Source organism: Centropristis striata, chromosome 20, assembly GCF_030273125.1.
Source record: "Centropristis striata isolate RG_2023a ecotype Rhode Island chromosome 20, C.striata_1.0, whole genome shotgun sequence".
Lineage (NCBI taxonomy): Eukaryota > Metazoa > Chordata > Actinopteri > Perciformes > Serranidae > Centropristis > Centropristis striata.
The window spans coordinates 6,420,038-6,442,061 of NC_081536.1; the positions used below are offsets into that span (position 1 = coordinate 6,420,038).

Consider the following 22,024-nt stretch of genomic DNA (forward strand, 5'->3'; position numbering starts at 1 on the left):
ATAATGAAACAGCAGGTGTTTATTCAAACATAATTTTGAAGTCAGGATCAGCTGTAGGAGTGTGTAAACCACTCACCCTCAGACTCTCTGAGAGCAGAGTGGAGACATGTTTGGGCAAAGCTCTACAGTAGCTGAAAGATAGTTGCCTATGACATCATCTCTCAGCAAATAACTACACACAAGCAGACTTTACAAGCCTATTTTCTAAAAACACAACAAGTTGTAGTTACACGTTTGCAGCTTCATAAATGAATGGATGGATGGAATATGTTAATGCAATCTTTTAGTCAAAAGCTTATTCAAAAAAATCTTTAGTGCATTTTTTTGCTTGACTGTTCATTTAATTTCTACTGCTATGGTCGTGACATGGATAATGAAGTGCCATCACGTGTTTCAAACACAAACAGGTGCACACTTGGATGAAAAATGCATGCCGCAGCATTTGCTGGAGTGAAGCGGTTTTGAGTAGCTGTGTTATGCTTATGAACGTGTGTGTAAAGAAGCATTCACATTCACACCAACAGCCAGCAAACGAAAAAACCCCACCTTTCTACTTAATATTACTCAGAGAGAGCAGCAGTGTTAACAGACATTTATCGACCATGTGAAGACACAGTGAACACACATGGTCCATTAGTGTGCATGTTAAGGGGGAGCCCAGCAGGCGGCCGTTGCTACATGCATGTTTGGACTGGGTTGGGTGCAGTGAAGGGCGTGGCTGCACTTAAGTGAGGGGAGAGGCACAGGCTCAGACGAGGCATTTCTGCTGGCACCGTTCTGCCCTCTGGCTTATGTTAGCGTCACCAGAGGGCTTCAAGCAGTGCAGTGAAGCAGTGTTTATTTAACTGCATACACCGCTACACTGAATATCATGTTTTCTGCACCGACCTCTTTAAAAGGGATGGTTCATATGAAGTACCTACCCAGAGTACAGTCATGGAAAAAATATTAGACCACCCTTGTTTTCTTCAATTTTTTGTTCATTTTAATGCCTGGTACAACTTAAGGTACATTTGTTTGGACAAATATAATGGTAATTTAATTGTACCCTCACTATTAAGTAACAACCTTATTATTTTGACTCAAAATGTCAAGTCAAGTTAGAATCAGAAGGATTTTTTTATTTTATTTTAATTAATTTAAAAGCTGATATCTAGCCATTTTCCATGGTTTTCTTGATAATGATTTTGGTTATTATCAAGAAAACCATGGAAAATGGCTAGATATCAGCAAGATATCTTATGAGCTATTTTTGTTGTTATCACTATATAAATGATCATTATATTTGTCCAAACAAATGTACATTTAGTTGTACCAAGCAATAAAATGAACAAGAAATTAAAGAAAACAAAAGGTGGTCTAATCATTTTTTCCATGACTGTAGGTTGTGATCCACAGAAATAGGGCAGCAGCAAAACATATTTTAACCTTTTTTTGTTTTTTTAAAAGGGTAAGCGTACGCTATATTTAACATATATTTTCACTGCTTACCCTTGCCATTAGATAGCCCTTTCCAACAGGGAACTGAAGTCATTGTATGCATCTAAACTCTGTTCAAAGTCACCACAATCCATTGACAAAAACAGCAATTTTACCCTGCAGGACACAGCAGTTGCTAGCCTACCACACTTTGATTGGTTAGATGGTTTGTGTCATTGTGTCACTTTAGTTAATCCAAACGAACCATTTAAAAACACCAAAGTCACACAATAACTCAAAAAAAAAAACTGATTGTGCCTGTAATAAACCAGAAACTCCTGTGTTCTGCAAGCCAAAATAGCTATTTTTGTCAATGGAGTCTAATGGCTTTGGAAAAAGCATTGATGAATGTAACTGCTTAATTTCCCTGCCATTGAAGGCTGTGTAATAACAAGGAAAAATGGGAGAAATATACTACATATAGAATAAAACTGAAAGCCTATTTTTAGTGCTAAAATACATTTTGCTGTTGCCCCAGTTCATGGAAGTAAATTGCTTAGCTTCCATGTCAGTACTCATGCCTACTTTTCTGTGCGGACTGCCATCTATCATAGTAATACACTGACTATGGATAAGCACCTCATACAACAACATTTTAAAAAATCCAAACCATCCCTTTAATAATGAGGGCAGGGGTGATAGGACCAATGGGTAACACTGTGCAGAAAATAAAAAGCCCTGCGGTGAAAATGACACTAACGACTGTTGAGACACAGCCAGCGTGGACGTTATAATGAAGCAATAAAACAGCAGGATGAACCATTACATATCACTGCCCAGTTTACTGTGCAGACGGATACGCATCAAGGATATTGGGAACCCTGTCAATTGTGTATAATAGCAGAAACATGAGATATCCTAATAGGGATTTCGACAGCTGTATCCGCTGGTCCACAAATGAATATTTCATTAGTTGCCAGCGTGCCACAGAATGAGCTTGTGCCTTTTTGTTGCCGCTCCACTTGTGCAGAAGCATTGGCAGCAGAACAAACCACTTATTAAAACGAGACACTTCACTGTCAAGCAAATGGACGACAAAAAAAAAACATGAACATCTAGTCCGAAGCAAACTCAGATGCTGTCAAAAACAACAGGTCAGCATGCCAAGACACTCAATCAGCTTTACATTTTGGTATAAGATTTCCAGGTCGACCTCATAAGAGGAACAAGACACAGCTGCAGGAGTCAATGGACTGGTACAGATGTGCATCAAAATAATGTTGTAAAGAAGCAGGTTGTGCAAAGTCTTACATTCAATAAAACTACTATATAAAGTCACTTATATTCAACACTGATGATGTGCAACACTGACATAATTAAATTGGCCATGCAGCAATGAATCATTTTTGCTTTTGTGCAGTTTGACCACAGTGAGGAGAGGGTTTCCTGAGCTTCCTGTGAGGTGCATCGTCTAGTGGAGCTTCCTGACTGGCAAACTAAATGTTAGCACAGGAGGCGTAAGAGTTCACTTCCTTGTGCCAATTCAAAAGCCCCGTTTCTAAATCACTGGTCATCTCACTGCACTAATCCAGAAAACTGTCTTTTATGTTTTAATTTTCAATTCTATTAATTTGTAGGATGTTCTGTACCAGTCCAAAATTCTCCACCTTGTTCCTCCACTGAGGTCACTGGCTGTGTTTACTCGACTGTAGTGGATTTGTACTCACCCCGTTCCACTCCACGCCCATACTCACTTCCTCGCCGGTCTCAGAGCCGCTCTCGTACTTAACGCTGCTCAGGCTGTCCCTGCTCCTCCGCCTGTCGCCGTCTGTATCCTTCAGGATCTCCACCACGCGTGTCTGGTGGATGGGGTCGATGCCCTGGTGAGAATAACACACAGGGACGACACACACACACAAACAAACAAACAAACAAATGTGCGATTATTAGAACTAGCTCGGAGGCAAACCTTAGCGTGTTGATAAAGATGAGAATGTAGAGTTACATGGAGGTATTAAAGGGATGTTTTCTGATGCTTTTCTGTCACGGTGGCATCACAGAGACAAGGGGACATTTGAAAATGTGTGTGAGATGGGAGTGGTGTTAGAGGACTGAGGTGGAGGCTCTATGGGGGGGCTATCAGTTATCAGAGACAAACCACTTACTGTGTTGCTCTGGATCCATAGCATTGCAGAGAAAGGGAGAGAAATATCATGAGATTTTTTTGGGGGGACATATTTAAGAAATTTGCAGAAACAGGAACTGATAAGTTATCTGCATGCACAAACAGAGATTATCAGTTCAGAAAAATGCTGCTGACCTGCTTGCGGGACCTCACAGCGCACTCCTCCAGGGTCTCAGCAGCCTCTAGCTTGCCCTGCCGGCGGTACAGGGCCCCCAGGTTCCTCAGGGTGGTGTTCACTGTAGGGCTGGGCAGTGAGACATGCTTGTTTATGTTTAAATTCATCATGAACTGCAGGCTCCCAGATATATTGCTTTTTTAAAATTGCATTTCAGTTATATTCAACGGGGCGAATGTAATTTCTTTTCACCTTATTGTCGCACATCAAGACATCAAATGTTAGATTTAGAGGTGCAGAGTTATGGAATTTACTGAATGACACTGAAATCCTAATCTTCCTTTGAAATTTCTCATTTCATCTTGAACATTCAGTTGGTGGTACATATCAGCTTATTCTAGGTTTGTTTTTCCTGTTTCTCTCTTTTCTTTTTCTTCACTCTTCTTTACAATGGTTTATGCTTGCTTGTGTGTTTTGTGTATAAATACTGCTTGTGCTATGTGCTCTTTGTTTTTTTTTGCTTATTTTGCTCTGTTTTTGATGAGTAATATTGTCATCTTCTTTATTCGTTTAAGAAGGTCGAGGACTCTGAATAAGTCTTTCAGACTTGCACTGTAATTACTGTCTTTTCTATTGAAAGCTTTTTGTACTTAATCCTAAACCAAACTAAGATAGGAACACCAATATTTACCCAAAGGTCAAGTGAGGAATCATTTGATCCTAACAAATTGGCATGTTAGATACTGTAGTACAAGCAAACTCTATAAACTGGATTAAAAAAACTACTTGAAAACTAATGATAATTTTGAAGAAAAACAGAAAAAAAAAGATTTATATACAAATATATTAACTTCACCAGTGGTGGAAAGTAACTAAGTACATTTACTCAAGTATTTTACTTCAGTAAAATTTTGAGGTACTTATACTTCCTTAAGGATTTTCCATTTTATGTAACTTTTTACTTCTACTCCACTACTTCTTGAGGCAAATATTGTACTTGTTACTCCGCTATATTTAGCTGCCAGCTTTAGTTACTTTACAGGTCGAGATTTAACATAAAAACAAGATCAATTTAAAGCGCTTAGACTTTCTTTAAAATTAAATCTTATAAGAATATATTGAGTAGTTAAATGAGCCCCGTCTTTACAAAATTAAAACACTGCTGACATAAAAGCATCAATACAAATAACCCAATAATATATTTAGAATATATAAAACAATCTGAGTGGGTCCATTCTGCATAACAAGTAGTTTTACTTTTGATACTTTAAGTACATTTTGATGCTGATACTTTAACTTAAGTAAGTTTTGAATGCAGGACTTTTACTTGTAGTGGAGTAATTTCAGTGTGGCATTAGTACTTTTTCCACCATTGAACTTCACACACTTATGAAACAATATATAAAGTAAGGACATTAATCTCTGGCCTTTATCAAGCGTGTTCATTTATGACCGAGCTGTAAAAACATGCTTATCATGCTCACCTGTTGACTTTGCAGGCCTTGTACCAGCCTCCGTACTCTCCGTATGGAGTGTTGTCTCTGTGCTTGCCCTGGAAGTAAATAAGGGAGAGGAGGAAGAGAAAAGGGCGTGAAGGGTGGTGCTTTGAACTGGATCAGCAGCATTTTTCCTGTGTTTACATACAACTATTATATGCCCACAGGGGCTTATAGTGTGTGAAAGAAAGAGAATGGAAAAAAGGACCTTGTTTCACTTTCCAGGAAGTGAAATAAACAGACCCAGTTTCCATGTTACGACCTTTCATTTGACACCTTTTTATTCTCTTATTCAATATTTGTTTTGCTTTTGTTCAGAATGACATGAGGTGGATTACACAAAGCCCTCACCTTGCTCATCTCCTCTCTTTCCTCTGCGTGCATCCAGATGGGCTTGTTTTCAGCTGCAGACAGAGAGACAGGAGAGGTGGTCTACATACAGCACAACACCACTGCAAAATGGTTTCATTGAAGCAACCATTCATGACGGCTCTGACTAGAACAGTGAAATCAGCCACTCTATGGTTCAGTTTGTTTATTAGTCTGTCAAATATAGCTGTGTCTAGGCAAGGATACATTGGATTATTTCTATGAATTTGGCTACACAAATACAAGAAAAGGCTGGTAAATGACTGGTTCAGAAAAAATACATTTGTTTTGAATTAACTATTTTTTGCAGATCCTTCCCCAAAGGTAAAAAGATCTTAGTACTATGGACACCCTTCAATGTGATGGAAAAAAGATCTTCCAAGTCATTTTAACAAACAAATGTCTCGAAATAACATGTTGCATTGCAAAATAATGACTTAGCAGCACAAAATAAAGACTCTGTATCTTAAAATAATGACTTTGCATTGCAAACTAATGATGCCAAGTCATTATTCTGAGATACTACAGTCCTTTCTAGAACGTTTCTCATAATGGCTCTTTATTTTCAACACATGGTTAACTTGTCATCTTGTTTTTTTCTTTTACGGGCAGAAATGGCTTCCATACAATACAGAACACACTCTAAATGCAACATTAAATGTTCTTCTTGTACATAGACCTAAGCAAGTTAAAGAGGCTTAATCTATGCCATTTAAAAAGGCACACACACAATTTGCAGATAAAAAGATTATGCAACAGACTCATAAAATGTTTTCGAAACACATAAACAAAGCACCTATAGCTCAAAATTAAAATACATTTAACACCATTTGCTTGCAATGAAATATAAACCATTATATTTGGGTGTTTTTTAAATTCCCAGCGACACAAACTGTCGCTGCTTAATGCTGCTGTGCTGCTTCACTTAACCTTCAACTCTCCAACAGGTTTAAAAATATCTGAGCGCTATTGTCAAGTTAAGTGACACATGAAAAATAAACCTCTCAGTAAACTGTGGGATGTTTATGCATAAATAGCATCACAGCGGAGCATTGTGCCGAGTCCCTTTCATTCCATTTTCAAAGCAGTCAATCTAATCCTTGGAGGAAAGCCAACAGAAAGCTTAATTTAAACTAAAAGAGAAGAAAATTGCCAGAGTTCATCTTTCAGAGAAGCAAACTCTTTATTCTTTAAAAAGTTTGTTTAGGTTCTTTTTTTCTGTGTCCTCTGAGTGGTGAAGGTCCTGCTTAGAACATGGTCCACTTTTTAACCATCCCTCCTCCATCTGTGGAGCAAAGTTGAAAACAACAAAAAAAAACAAATCTAATCTATATATTCTTAGGCGAAGTTTGATGTGACCCACCACCATTTGGGATAATTGTCTCTTTATTGTGCTTCTAGGTTGATCTCAACCACAGCAAATAACCTTTGCACCATGTGCTGCCATATACTAGAAACTACAATATCTCTATGAGGCCTTACCATCAACGGATCCAAACTCTTTCTCATGAGCACGAGTCAGAATCTCTTTGTACAGAATCTCAGCCTCCTTGTATTTCCCCTGTTTGAGAAAGCAGGACGCCTGAAAAGGAAAGAAAGCACATTTTAGTGTTGGATCAGATGGGTGTATTGACTCACAATGTGTCCCCTGAGAGAGCAGGAGCAGTCTGTCTGCATATTTCTGCAGCGCACTGTGACTCATGAAAAATGATTTAGTGGCACAGAGCGTCTCTTACTGTCTCCATGCAGTCTCTCCATCATCAGTGAGACAGGACACAAGCAGAAAGGAGGAGAAGCAAGGCAGCAGATAAACAACTAGTGGCATTAAACCCTGTTAGCGAGGCTAACTGAAACAAAGCTGCTTTATAAACAACTCGGTAGATGATGATGCTTGTGCTGAAAGAGTATTTTATTCAGCTGCCTTTCATAACTTTTATTTCAAAAAAGCCTGTTGAAAAACATGGTGGCCCATTTGTAAAGCCAGCCACAGTGCAAACCTGAAAACCATCAGTTGAATACAATGTTTGAGACATTTCAGGTGGAAGCTTTGCAGGCAAATAGCCGTTACAGTTTACATACCGAACGCCCTCACAGAGACACTGAGATTGACAGAACAAATGAGTAACTCTGCTCACAATAAAACTACTCTGTGCCTGCGTTTACCTTGGTACATTCAAAGTTCAATAGAGGCTGTTATTCTTTCAAAATAAATGTCTTGTATGGAAGTGAAAGGGTTTGAAAGTAGAGGAAAAAGGAGCACAAAAAGCTATTGTAGTAGTGGAAAAGCACTTTTCAGCCATTGTAATGACAAAAAAAAGGATCCTGTAAGTAATTTTAATGAGAAACTTAATTGAAATAAGGACTTTGTATCTTTATTTTTAAAGTTTCTTATTATTTTGGGGTACTAAGTTATGATTTTAAGAAACCAAGTCATTATTTCTAAAAACTTTCTCATTATCCTATTTTTCATCACAAGGTGTAGGCCTGTCACCATAATTACTATAACAACTTATCATGCGTTATATAAAAATGGACACAATTTTTCTGGACTCAATAATTTGTTGTTTACATGCGTGACTTTTTGTGTTTTTTTTGTGTTGTGTTTAAAGTAATGGTGTAAATGTTTGACAGGGAGCACGAATTGCCAAAAAAATGTATTTCCCAAGCAGCCATTCCAGCTGTTTATATGTTATTTTAATAAGAAAATAATATAATAGATAATGATTATCTCATTGCAATGTTTTGTTAACGGATCCTGAAAGCCTGTTTTATTTGTTTTGGTTGTAGTTTATTTATTTATGTTTTATTTATCCAGGATATTTTAATATTTTTTTTCCACATTTTAATTCCAATGTTTAATATTCTCGAGATTTAAAAATGAATTGCTGTGGAAAAGTATGTACTTTTTACGCATTAATATCGTTATAAAACTAAAACAACATCGATACAACAATACTATCGTCTATTGCGATAGTTTCTGGGAAAATATATCGTCCTAAAAAAGGTGTTAGGGTGACAGGCCCAACAAGGTGAAGTTTTCTGTGACTGGCAGAAATGGGCTTCCATAGCAACAAGTCTCTCACCAGGTTATTCTTGGTCTTGGCCACATTAGCATCATCGGGGCCCAGCCTGCACTCGTAGATCTCCAGGGCACGGCAGTAGTAGTACTCCACCTCCTCGTACTTGCCCTGGTTCTGGCAGAGCAGAGCCAGGTTGTTCAGCTGTTTGGCCACATCTGGGTGGTCCTTCCCCAGGACCTGAGGGAAAACAAGAAGAAAATGTTTTGAATTGAAATGAAATCTGTGTCTCTGCCTCTACCTTTAGCTTTCTCCTTGCTCATCTCTCTCATGTTGTGTTGCTGCTTTTCACCAGTCTGCACGTCCGCCTGCTGCGTACACTCAGGAGATCTAATAAAAGGCTGATCAATAGAGAGGGTACAGAATAGAGCTCTCAGGCAGACTCATTGAACCCTGTTGGGCTCTGTAGCTTTGTCATGCCTCCTATCTATCCATCTCTTGCCTCGCTCCCCATCGCCTGCAATCCATTTTCAGCTGTGCTCTCAATTAAACTCCTCCAACACGGGGACGGCCCCCAGCGGAAACTTCACAGACAATTTAAGAACATAATTTGCTCTTTATCCCTATTTATAGTCACTAGTTTTAGAGTAGCTCCAACTGACATTTTGGAATTATTATCACTGTTAATTACTTTATTACAATGAACTAATTGCTCACTGGTTTAGCCTCGAGATGAGGCCTCGATTGCACTGCTTTGAACGGCTCTACTGGTGCGATCCAGGGATGTGGCCTACCTTTTCTCTGATCTCCAGAGCCCTCTTGCACAGCGGCTCAGCCTCCTTGTACTTCCCTCTCTTTCCGTACAGCACAGCCAAGTTATTCAGCGTTGCAGCAACCTGGAAATAAGAGAGAGAAAAAAAGAGAGAGGAAAACCTGAATAAGGCCTCTTCTTTGCGTTGTGGCAGTTTCGCCTCAAAATATCCGAAGTTTCGTCGTTTATTGACTTATCACTATTCTAAATGATCAGACTGAGTGACATGAGTAACTTTACAAGTCAAACTGCAGAGGACTAGCACTAAATAGCTTCTGTTAGGCTTTACAAAGTGTTTTGGTGCCACAGCATAAATCATTTCATACAAATGTCTTCACAAAAGCAATTAAATAGGTAGTACATTTCCCCCTGGTTGTTGTCTTCCAACAGCAAAGACTTTGTGCTTGTTTCATGCTATGTGTGTGAGCGGTTGTGAATGATTACTTCAAAGCCTGCAGGCACATGTTAAAAAAAATCCATACTTTGATGGAAAAGAAAAATCCATACAGCAGACTCAGAAGAACAGCAAATATAGTAGACTGTGTGGTTATTGCCTCCCTGTTGACTGAGTCTTTCACCAATTATGAAACAAACATCAGATAACTAAACTGATCTTTCTTAACATGGATATGTCCACATGAAGACAGGGTTGCCGTGGCAATGGCAGTGTAGTCTTACAGCAGGATGGTCTTTGCCCAGGGTTTTCTCACGGATGGCCAGAGCATCGTTGAGCAGATGGGCGGCCTCTTTGTACTTGTTCTGATCCCTGCAAGGAGAGACAGAACAACCGGGTGAATGCTTCTCACTATTTGGCATTAAAACACGCAAAAGCTCCCACATGGAGACATTTCTGACCTATAGACCAAGGCCAGGATGTTAAGCATGGTGGCCACGTCGGGGTGGTCGTGTCCAGAAGTCTTCTCCAGGTCCTCCAGGGCCTGCTTGCAGAGGGGGACGGCCACCTCGTACCTGCCCTGGGAGGCGTACTGGATCACCAGGTTGTGCAGGGTTCTCAGGCGGGCTGGGATCTCGTAGCCTCCCTGCTGGGCGGCAGCCACGGCCGCGCTGTTGTGCTGGGTCTGCACTGTGGGGTACAGGAGGCCACACGCACAGGGCAAAGGTCAGCTTGGACATCAAAGGGAGAAAACTCTGACCTGATTATAACGCAAACTACATTTGCATGGAAACAATACTGTGGTTTCAGGGAATAATGAGATTATGGGGATAATTCAATTAGTATATAATGGCATGACACAAGATTATCCAACCCTGGATGTCGATGGGCTGTCGGGTTCATTTACTCTGAGAGGGACGCCTATATGATCTTAATAACAGACCAAAATTGCCAGATTTTCCTCTATCAAAGCAGGTGTGCTGTAGAGTTCTTTTAACAGGATTTATGCATATTATCTTAACTGTTTACTGAATACAATTCTAAAAATCTTATATTGATTGGTTTTAATCCTAAACTATAAAAACTTTGGATAAACATGTATTATAAGCGCTTTATTCTAAATGATGACTAGTGTTTTGGCAGCAAACTCCTCTATCCCAGAAAAAAAAACAGTGTTAGGAGACCTTAAAGTGTTATGGGGGAATAAAATCTGCTGAAGTTCTGAATGCAGTTGCTCTTACTTTGGCCGTGCTCCTCCTCATCGTTGGGGAAGAGGTCGTCCAGGGAGTCCTTCGGTGTTTCTCGGTCCTTCTCCTCCTGCTGAGAGGACGAAACAAACCTGCCAGTCAGACCCTCTAATAGACCAATGACCATGTGGCAACATTGTAGTTTTTACCTTTTTAAAGATTCAAGCCAACGAGTCTTTTAAGATAATAATACCTCTTGTTATAGTTACATACATACAAATATGCAATGGGCAGTACTAGCTCATTATCGACAGGATGAACTGGACCACATAGACAGCAAGAGATTTTTCTTAAAATCCAAATTAAATTAAATTGCATTATTTTGTCTACTACGACAAACATCTGCTCAACAATCAGTTGTGGAAAAAATAAGAAACCATGACTTAGAAATGTCAATTTTGTATCTTTTGGTTTCATGCTGATGCCCCTTAGTTTGGAATCAATACATGGAAAACTGTTGGGTGTCCATTTATGTAGATGGATGTCTTATTCATCAAACCTCACATGAAGCAGTAACATCAGCCTTCTGATAAAATGACTAAATGTGATGTCAGTTGGACTTTAGGGCAGCAGCCTGTTAAAAGCTTGGGAATGACAAAGCTGCTTCTAGGGCATGAATAAGGTAATGGCAGGATGGATTTCTGCACAAAAGCAGTTGATGGATACGGGCTATTAGAGCCTCTTTTTGTGACTAAGAATAAGGTCAGAATATACAGCCATTCATCCCAACCGTTGGATCAATGAGGAGCTGACCAGAAAGGCTCATTCCCGGAAGACAACGCAGCTTTTTTCTCCTGTATCGAGTATCATTGACAGTTTGCTGCACTGAAGTTCAATCAGTTATTTTAAGGCAGATTCAAAGTAAAAATAGTTCAAAGTTGGTTCAAAACACAGGGTTTGCATTAGTGTTTCCCATTTTTGCTTTAGATAACAAGACGGTCATCACTCTTTTACAGGATAAGTTTAATAATAAATACAATTTGTATCCAATCAACCAGTTAAAGTGAAATAATATATTTTAAAGAATCCTGTTACAATGAGAAGATCTAACCTCAACACACAAACATGCTAAAATTAATTTCAAAAATCAATGGTATTAACCCAATCTCCCAGATTTATATTAGTCACATAGTGATACTTGATGAATTTGTAATTGTTTCGAGTACTTACAGTGGGTGACACGTCTTCATCGTATTTTTTGAGCTGGTTCATGAACTCCAGGTGCTTCTTCTCCTCCTCCAGCTGGGCCACGCTCTGCTCGCTCTTCTGCAGCTTCTGCTGGGTGTTGGCCAGCTCGTCCCGCAGCCACTGGTTCTCCTGGCAGAGCCTCCTCACCTGCGCACGCAGCTTCTGCTTCTCCGACTCGACCGCGTTCAGGTGGTTGGACAGGGCCATCATCACCTGGGATGGAGACAGGATTGAAGACATTTAAAAAAAGGATAAAGTGTTGTAGCGGCAAAGCAGAAGAGAACAAACTGGGGCAGATTCTGAATGAATCATGATCATCACACAAGCTCAGGATAGAATGAGGAAGCAGAAACACACAAAGTGGAAGACAGTAACAAATGGCTGTGTGGCTTAAATAACACATACAGTACAGGCCAAAAGTTTGGACACACCTTCTCATTCAATGTTTTTCCTTTATTTTCATGACTATTGACATTGTAAATTCATCAAAACTATTAATGAACACATGTGGAATTATGTACTTAACAAAAAAGTGTGAAATAACTGAAAACATGTCTTATATTCTAGTAAGCAAAGGGTGGCTACTTTGAGGAATCTAAAATACAAGACATGTTTTCAGTTATTTCACACTTTTTTTGTTAAGTACATAATTCCATATGTGTTTATTCATAGCTTTGATGCCTTCAGTGAGAATCTACAATGTAAATAGTCATGAAAATAAAGAAAAACACATTGAATGAGATGGGTGTGTCCAAACTTTTGGCCTGTACTGTATACAAAATGTACTCCTGACAGTTCTGCTATTAAAAACTGTAACCCACTGGATTTTCTTTTTTTGCTCATAGTGCCCAAACTATATCTACTCATTAAGTCATCATACCTGTGCTTCTCCCAGGCCCAGTTCAATCATCTCCACTGACTTGCGCAGCAGGTTGGACTTCTCGTGCACCAGGTTGGCCTCTTCATCCTTCTTTAGGCACTTGATGGTCTCCAGGAGGCTGTGGAGGATGGAGTTGTGCTCGTTCTTCAGGGCCTCCAGACCCTGGATCACCAGCTTGGTGTTGGAGATGATCTCTTCCTGAGAGAGCTTCTCAAGCTTCTCTTCCCGTGGATACACCATGGTCGACATCTTCTATGTAGCTCAGGGAAACCTGTACAGATTGAAAAAAAAAAAAAAAGAAGGGGGAACCGGCTGTTACAACAGGCTCACCCACTGGACACTGTGGGAAAAATTTAAACAGTAACAGCTGCCACATTAAAGGACATTTTCATAACGGTCTTCCAACGACGCAGCTGTGCTTGTTTTACACTGAAATTCACAACACAGAACCCGAGAGCTCGGCTGAACTGCAACATATCTCTTTACTTTTCCTCTGTTTAACTGATAGCATCTTCAATTTCAATTTATCATCCACACGATAAACCATCTAAGGCATTCCTTGCTGGGTTGACTGACAGAGGCCGCTCTCCATTCTCTTTATAAAGATATCCGTGGCTGATAGTGTAGAGCCCCGCCTTTTGATGCTCACAGACGATGCGTCATTTCTGTGCTCTGCTAATGAGTTCATAGCATGATCCACAAGCAGCGTGACAGCCATAAAAGAGGTAATGAACTCATGTTATATCACTACAGGGGAGCTATGGGATTCAAATTTCATGTGAGAGCTAGGTCAGCGTTCCTTTGAGCTGTCAAATTAAGAATGTATGTTGTTCAGTAAGACAGTAATGGGTTGTTAATAAAACACATGAACTACACACAAACCGAGTCTTGTGAACTGCTCAGCTGCCGGGGCTGTATGAATGGAAGCACACAGAGTAAAGACATGTGTATATAATGCCGGCTTTATGCATAGCCGAGGGCCACAGGGACATATTATTCTGGTGGAAAGACTGTTGGGATTTGGCTCCTATAATAAGCTCCGGTTGGGTGAAGGACTGCAGCTTGCAGCGTAACAGAGGGCACACAGATGCTGCAGTGTGTGTGCCTTCTGGTGCCAGCGCTCTATCTAAACAGAGCTGGCTGCATGACTGGCTGAAGAGTCAAGGAGAGTACGACATGACAAAAGCCTTAGTAATACAGCCTAACAGCTGGACACAGAAGTCACAGAAAAACAACACCACTCCGGTCTCCATAATATTGTGCGTTCTGAAGAAATGTCAGCCCTTTGGTGAGTGCATAGAACATGTGCCATTTTCCCCCAAACAGTCTGAAGATAACCTATGACTCACTGAGCCACGTCACTGTTGGCTACATCGTGCAAATGTCAGTGCAAAAAGCTGCCCTGCCCTTTCCGACTGGTGTCCAGGCAAAGTTGAGTGAGTGCATTCTGTATTTTAGCAGCAGTGAGGATACGAGGTTAAGGATGAGGGGGCTTGCAGTGATAAACACCAGCTGAGAGCCATCTGCCAAGAGAGAAATATACTACACCATTAGTGAGCCGCTCCCTGCTTTGCTACTTAGATTTCAGCAGTTCTCTGCTAAAAGCAGACTATTGAGAAAATAAAAAAGACAAACTAAAGCCCTTAACAACTGCAACAAACTGCTATTTGCTTTCTAATGTAACAACAGAGGAGATAATGACAGCTATGTTAAATCCTGTTGTTGAGACCTGGAGTAAACATAGCTGCAAAATCAGTGAAAAGATTTTTCTTTAATATTCAGCCAATTCATGCCAATTAAATGTTGGGTCAACCCTCTGAGTCCCAAAACCCAAAAGCATGTTTAAAAAAAAAAATCACCACAAATACAGTTTATCATAGCCAGAAACTGTAAAAATAAGCATTATCATCTGATTTCCATCTTTCTGATGCTCCTTTAGCAGATCTTGTATGATTAACATTGCTGAAAAAGTAACAAAATAAGAGCTTAAAATTGTGGTATTTCATTAAAAGCACTTACTTCTAAAGTTCTCATTTAAGATTTGACCAAAAATAACACGCGTATGTGTATGTATATGTAAAATATTTGTTAAAAACAAACAGCAATTTTGCATGAAAAATCACTTTAACAATTAATCAATTATCAACCTAATTGGCAATGATTTTTCTGCCAACTAATAGTTAGTACACTAATCACTGCAGCTACATATTCAATTACTCTGAGGATTATTTTCACAATTCATTGATTAGTCATTTTATTTGTCTATAGAACGTTTTCTCTGTAATTAATCATTGCAGCTCTAGTGGCTGCCCATCATAATTTGCTAGCTTCAAGATCTCTTCTTACAGAAAAGGGAACATGCTTGTGTATTTGAGTTGACCCTGGCTCGGATTCACCGCTGACACTTGCACTGGCAGAAACACAGACGACACATCCGACTGGGTCTGTTGTTAGTATCCATTAATTACTTCCCTCCTGTGATGTCATGCATGTCACATCATGTAATCACAGCTGGGCTCTGTCGGGAGTGTGTTATTTATGATGCTAATATATTTCATGATGGACACAAGACAAGCACACAGGGCCAGCCACTGTCAACTAACAGCCAACTGGATGTCAGTCTGTGCACCACCAGCTGGAGGCTCATGATGGGCAGAGGAGCATCAGAGATCTCATCCATAATCAAAAGTGTCAGGTTACCTAACACGATAAAAATGTATAGGAAGATACAGAGAATATGCGCTATTAAGGTAAAAAGCCAACCTGAAATTATACTTTTTTCCCCTTCCTCCAATTAAAAGCATTACCATCCTTTGGTTCATGAACCCGCTTACTTAAATCCACTGAAGAATTTAAGAAATGCATAACATTTGAAGAAAAAGGTATCTATACATTTTTCCTCTTATCCTACTAAGAAGCTTTTCTGTTGAATTCCTGAAGCCTGATGCAAAACAGGTAGCATCTTGTTTAAAGGGACAGTACACCCCAAGACCAAAAACACATATTTCTTCTTACTTTTAGTGCTATTTATCAATCTAGATTGTTTTTGTGCGAGTTGCACAGTGTGGGAGATGCTGGCCATAGAGATGTCTGCTTTTCCTAGATGCAATAGAACATTATAGCTCTTCGCTTGTGGTGCTCAAGAAATAAACAATAAAAACTCTACGGCAACATCTCCCTCCAGAAATCAGAGGAAAATGTATGTTTGATTTGAGGGTGAACGGTCCCTTCAAGCTGTTAAAACACAGAAGCAGCTGACTAATTCATATAGAGCATATTGGATATGGTACCCAGAGGTGACATTGAGCCTCTCTCCTCTGCAATTAAGACTTTATTGCACTTCATATACGATTATCTATTTACTTCCATTTTACATGAAAGTAACAGAAGAGCAGTAAAACGCAAATTCACAGAGACAGACAACCTCTTCAGAGAGAAGCAGAGCGAGACGAACCATTAAGCATTTCTCATCTCACATCAAATGGCAAAATTCAAATAAAAGAAAACATATAAGACATTAATAGTAAAATGCACTTCTGAACCACTTAATGGGATTTCAGATCATCAAATATGTACCTACATAGAAGTGGAAGTGTGATCTTGTATTTGCTACTAGTTTAAAAATATTTCTACAAAACTAAGGCCAAGCATCAAGATCAAATGAGAATAAATGTAAGATATATAAAAACAGATCTGCTAAGAATTAAAACCTGTTCTTGGAGGTTGTGAATTGGTCATGGTATGAATATATTCAGTAAAAACAACATGACCAGAGGGCTTACAGTCAGGGGTTGCAAGTGTGCAGAACAGTTAAAATGTGCTAATGGAAAAATCTGTCAGCAAGCAAGAAGAAACACGTTTTGGAGAGAACTGACACGAAAGAAAAAAAAACACAGCAAAGATAACTGAAAGCCATTCTGGCAAAAAGTGGACTTGCTACTTTACATACAAGTCTATATTTAAATGCTGCAAACAAATCAACCTGTGCTCTCGTTTGCATGGTCAAAGAGTTGCCTGTCTTGTACATAATTTTGAATTAGGCAGCATTTAGTGCTTCAAAAAGCCCAAAGTAAAATCAGGAAGATTAAAGAACCTAACTGTGCATGTCAGATGAGAAGTTTCCTCTGCTGTCAGAGCCTACAGTACTTTTCTCCCTGATAGGAGCTGGCGCCAGAGCTTTTACCTGCTCTGAACAAGAAATGAAATGATCTCTTTGAAAGATCAAGCATATTCACAGATCAGACAGCGCATTACCCCGTACAGTTACTCCAAGACTCTGCAGTTAAACGCCTGTGTGGATGAAAAGGCCCGACTAGCTGAGTGTACGCAGTAGCTAACAAAGAGAAGACATGCTTTCATGTCAGTCAGGGGAGGAACAAGTAGCTTTCCCTTGATAAAAAAAAAATACACAAACACCTGTATCGAGGACTTTCCTGCTTTCCTCAGCCAGCTGAAGTTAATATTTCCCAAGTCTTTAAAGAGGCGAGATAAAGTCCAACAGGCCTGTTGTTTTCCTTTAAAAAAAGACCGCCCTTGAGCTAATCTTTAACATTTGCTTCTTATGTTTCAAACAAATCATGTGCAAATAAAACAAATGAAAGCAAAGAAGCTTAACATGACTGACAAATCCAGCAGCTCTACTTCATGAGGCCCAGAATATGACATCTCATCCCACTGAAATGGACTTCTGCTTGTTACAAAACAATGCAATCTCCATGTACTAGTCACACATTACACTATACACACATACTCATTTGATTTGGGCTTTTTTTTCCAAATGCCCTCGTGATAAGTAAAAGGAAATAAGGATCAAGTGTAAGTCTAGCTTTAGTAGGAACGCGTTAGGTAGCTGCTAGTCAGAGGAAATGTTCACTTATTAAAAAGCATAAAGCAAACACAAGGAACACATTTTCAACAAATCCCTCACCTCAGAGCTACTTGACCTACTATCACACATGCAACATAGATAAGACATAATGCATAACAGATCTTATCGCCTCTCAATGATATTTTGCAGCAGATGGAGTATATTATGAAATGTCTCGTTCTAATCAAAGTGAAATCTGTGGCATGTTTAAACTACAAGATCCTTATAGTGAAGCAACTTATCCATAGCAAAGGGCTCTTTTTTATGAGTAAACACTTGTAAACAAGCAACAACATATGGAAAAAAGGTCAAATCACACTATCAAAGAATCTCTATGTCCATTTAATAACCCACTAAATGCCAACTAAAAGCTCAAGCCATCTATCATTCTTACTGGAAATATTTACAGCTGCCTTCGCTTGCTGGACCAGAAAACTAACCTCAGTTTCAGTGGCAGATCAGAACCTCATACTTTGGCACGGTGAAAAGCTGATGAAATAATGACTCCTCCTCCAGCAATAGCGCTACTCGCTGGCAAAGTGCATCATCAAATTGCAGCCTTAATCCAAAGTGATCCTCCTTAAAATGAGAAGGGAATCCTTTAGTGTGAAACGGAGGCGAATGGAAATGAAACAGGACAGGCTGCCTGCTTTCGGGATGATGATGACCTTCCCACTGCTGCTCCGTCAGAACAACCAACATCAGCTCAGGGCGCACATCAAGAGGCAGCCCCGCCCACAGCGGGATGAGAGCAGGGGAGTGTGGAGGAGCAGGTCGGATGGGGGAGGGAGCCCTCATGATCTGCTCCTCCACACTCATCAGACACAAAGGAACAGGTCTAATGAGACACAAGGGGATGGACTCGATGACACTATTTACAGTTTCACATGCCACCAAGGATGACAACATGCTGCAATGTCAAAACCTACAGCCTTGTGGAACTGCACGGTATATATAAAAATATTCGACTAATTTACACATAGCTCCTGGCCCTAATTCACCACAGCACCAATCAATAAATGCCTAATGAGACAATTTAACTTACAATCCAAAAACAAACAGTTAACATGTGCAGACTGGTTTCTGATAAGAATTTTAAATTAAATTTTCCTGAACAAAAGCTCAAATCAAATATCTTGCAATAGAGTGATGGTCGATCACCTGTGGTCCATGGCTCTTTCAACCAGAGGCTGAATGCAGAAGGGCTACACTGAAGCAATATATATTTATCTTTTAGATTTAGGATGTTAAATTTGTGAACCAACACTCAAAACAAATCTCTTCAAAAACAATGGAACAGACAAGTCTTATAGACAATTTGACATTGTTTCGGTGAAATGGATCAGTTAAAGAATTTATGGGCAAGTGAGATGACTCAACCTTGCAGCGGGATCAAAGGTCATATTATACTGCAGCACATCCAGCTCAGAAACCAATGCAAATGCCCAAGAGGAGCGAACAGCGTTATGAAAGACAGTTCTGTGTTTACAGACACAACTCTGTGGACTCTGTATTGACTGCTTTATTTCCCTCTTGGCAGTGAAAACCTAGGGCATCTCCCTGTCATGTTTGCCCATCCACAGCGCCACTCTTCATTAGTCTCCATCTCCAGAGAAGCCTCAAGCCTTACATTATTACATCTCCCTTTGGAAAACAGCATCATCCCTCAGGCCCTCGTTTCTCCTCGTCTCTCTCAACCATAACTGCACTACAGTCATTCAAGTTGATTGTGCTTTTGTACACTGATCTCCAACGAGAGAATAAACTGAACAACCCTTAATGTACACATACTACTGCCAAATTTCTTACTGATGCTTGATATACTGCCATTTTCACCTTAAAAATGTTCTGGATTTGGATTCAAGCACACTTTTATTTCCACATTTATGCAATCTTATTGAAAAGCTGAGCCAGGGAATCCTTAATGGCCAAATACAAAACAGAGCAGAAACTATGGAAACAGACCATTTGAGACAGGGTGTGGTGTCTTGTTATTATAGTAGTAAAACACAAGCATAGGAAATGGAAACAGACAGGGTGCAGTGGGTGCATCATCAAGCTAGTGGCCGATCTCTGTGCCATCTCCCTGGAGACGCATTTCCTGTCCACTTGATGAAGTTTGACACCACCAGATCAATTTATCTTCCTCTGTTTCCTGCACAAACAGCAATACAACAACACTGTTTGCATCGCTACCAGACACAAAGGAGAGCCAGCCATCCAGGAGGGTGTGGCGGGGCCTGGGACAACCAGGAGGGAAGTGCCACTGACACCATCCACAGTCATCCATCACACCACTGAAACCAGCTGCTAGAGGGCTGTTTTCCCTCAAATGGTTGGATGAAAACTGTCTGTCTGAATGTTGCTACTGATGCAGAAAGATAGACCAGGTAGAGCATCTGCCTAACATGAGGAATATAATGTGCAAAAGGTGACAGCTGTTTTTAGGCAGGCCTCCACTGTCCGCTTTTAAAAGAAATATTAAAAAACACTTATTTACTGGTTTTTACCCAGCATGAGACTCACTCTGTTTTAGTTGTTTTCATTTGATTTCTGTTTTTATTGTTGGTCTGTCCTGCCATGTACATCACTTTGTATCAGCTATGGCTGTTTGAAAAGGCTCTTTAAATAAAGTTGATTTGATTTGATTAATAACATTGTTGCCTACACAGTCCTACATTGATGTAACGTTAGCAGTGATGTAAAAACAATTCTAGACATTTGATTTAATATCGTGGTAACTTATGACTCTGCGCAACCTGGACGTGATCTAAACAAAAACAGAGTATTCTGAAGATTTGAAAATTCCTTCCAAACAAAAAAAAACAACACATCAGGTGGTCTATCGTTTGACTTGAGCGCTGCTCATTATCAGTCTCATAATTTCATTTTATTTGGACTTTCGCAGTGCACAACGGAGCTCTGCTTTTCTACCTCCATCTACAAGATGTAAATAAACAACAGGGTCATCTTCTAATCGGCCATTCCTTGACTAGATTTATTATGATATTTTCCGGACGATGTTTCGTTAATTTAGCAAACCTCACAGCGGAGCTTGCTTTTTGATCTGTTTAGCGCTCCGGTTCGCGGCTAAGCTAGCTTCAGCTAACCTGCTAGCATCACCACTCCCTAGTTGTTGCTACGAGTTCACGCTGTTCAAACCGCCGTGCTGATCATTTCTATACACGGTATCTTGAAGTGATACAGCTTAGATACACGAACACACACAGGACACTCTTACAATTCTCATATTAGTTAGTGAAAACACAGCTTTCACTTACCAAGAGCTAGGACTGACGGCTAGCTCAGCCCCTTTAAATCCAAAATGTCTCCAGCACAGCAAGATTCTCCCAGCAGCCTCTGCGGCCAACTTTAATTATAGTGACGTCATGTTTTGTTTCAGAACATAGATTGTCTGCAAACACATTAATACGTATTAAATGTGACACATTTTGGGGAGAATTAGTATGAAAGGCACTACGGTCATGACAGAAAATTACTTTAACTTTAAGGTCTAATTCTAACTGTTAAAGATATATGACTTCACTTGAATAGCCTATAAATTCCACCACAGAAAAAAAATCAAAGAGCATATACTGCCATCTAGTGGTTAACGCGTGAATAGTAACAAATGATAATGGTAATTCCACCGGTTCAATATTATTTAAATTCACCACATGTGTATATAAACAATTAAAGTGTGCCTAAAATAAATAATATGAAAAAATATTATTATATTATAGTATTATTATCATAAAATTATTTTCCGATGGAGTATCTAAACAATTAATGAAATAAATAATATTAACAATTATTATCATATTATATATAATTCATAATTTCCTTCCTAATTTATTCTCCCAGACAGGTTTACAAGTTTACCTCCACCAAAATCAAATTTTGGTAATAACATATGTTAAGGCTGACTTGTAAATTTAAAAACTGATCCTTTTTCTTTTCTGTCTTACAAATTTTTGTTATTCTATAAGTCTGGGATCAGGAGGCTTTAAATAGAAACCAGAAGCAATATAAAACT

At 39.5% G+C, this 22,024-nt stretch overlaps 1 protein-coding gene across 5 annotated transcripts in view; it reads right to left on the bottom strand.

Moving 5' to 3' along the window:
* Positions 1–21,381, bottom strand: part of klc1b (kinesin light chain 1b) — a 32,699-nt gene extending 11,318 nt beyond the window's left edge. For 2 of the 5 annotated variants that reach the window (XM_059359769.1, XM_059359771.1), the window contains exons 1-13: positions 21,270–21,381; positions 13,122–13,392; positions 12,224–12,454; positions 11,048–11,126; positions 10,268–10,496; positions 10,091–10,178; positions 9,396–9,497; positions 8,668–8,841; positions 7,067–7,166; positions 5,567–5,619; positions 5,204–5,271; positions 3,740–3,848; positions 3,147–3,299 (exon numbers count right to left, since the gene is read on the bottom strand). In XM_059359769.1, coding sequence (XP_059215752.1) covers positions 3,147–3,299; positions 3,740–3,848; positions 5,204–5,271; positions 5,567–5,619; positions 7,067–7,166; positions 8,668–8,841; positions 9,396–9,497; positions 10,091–10,178; positions 10,268–10,496; positions 11,048–11,126; positions 12,224–12,454; positions 13,122–13,370 — 1,635 coding nt within the window. In that variant the 5' untranslated portion in view covers positions 13,371–13,392; positions 21,270–21,381. Of the gene's footprint in view, positions 1–3,146; positions 3,300–3,739; positions 3,849–5,203; positions 5,272–5,566; positions 5,620–6,748; positions 6,870–7,066; positions 7,167–8,667; positions 8,842–9,395; positions 9,498–10,090; positions 10,179–10,267; positions 10,497–11,047; positions 11,127–12,223; positions 12,455–13,121; positions 13,393–18,428; positions 18,664–21,269 lie in introns of those variants that run through there. The other 3 variants (XM_059359770.1, XM_059359772.1, XM_059359773.1) reach the window with 3 other exon arrangements.
* Between the last annotated feature and the right edge of the window lie 643 nt (positions 21,382–22,024).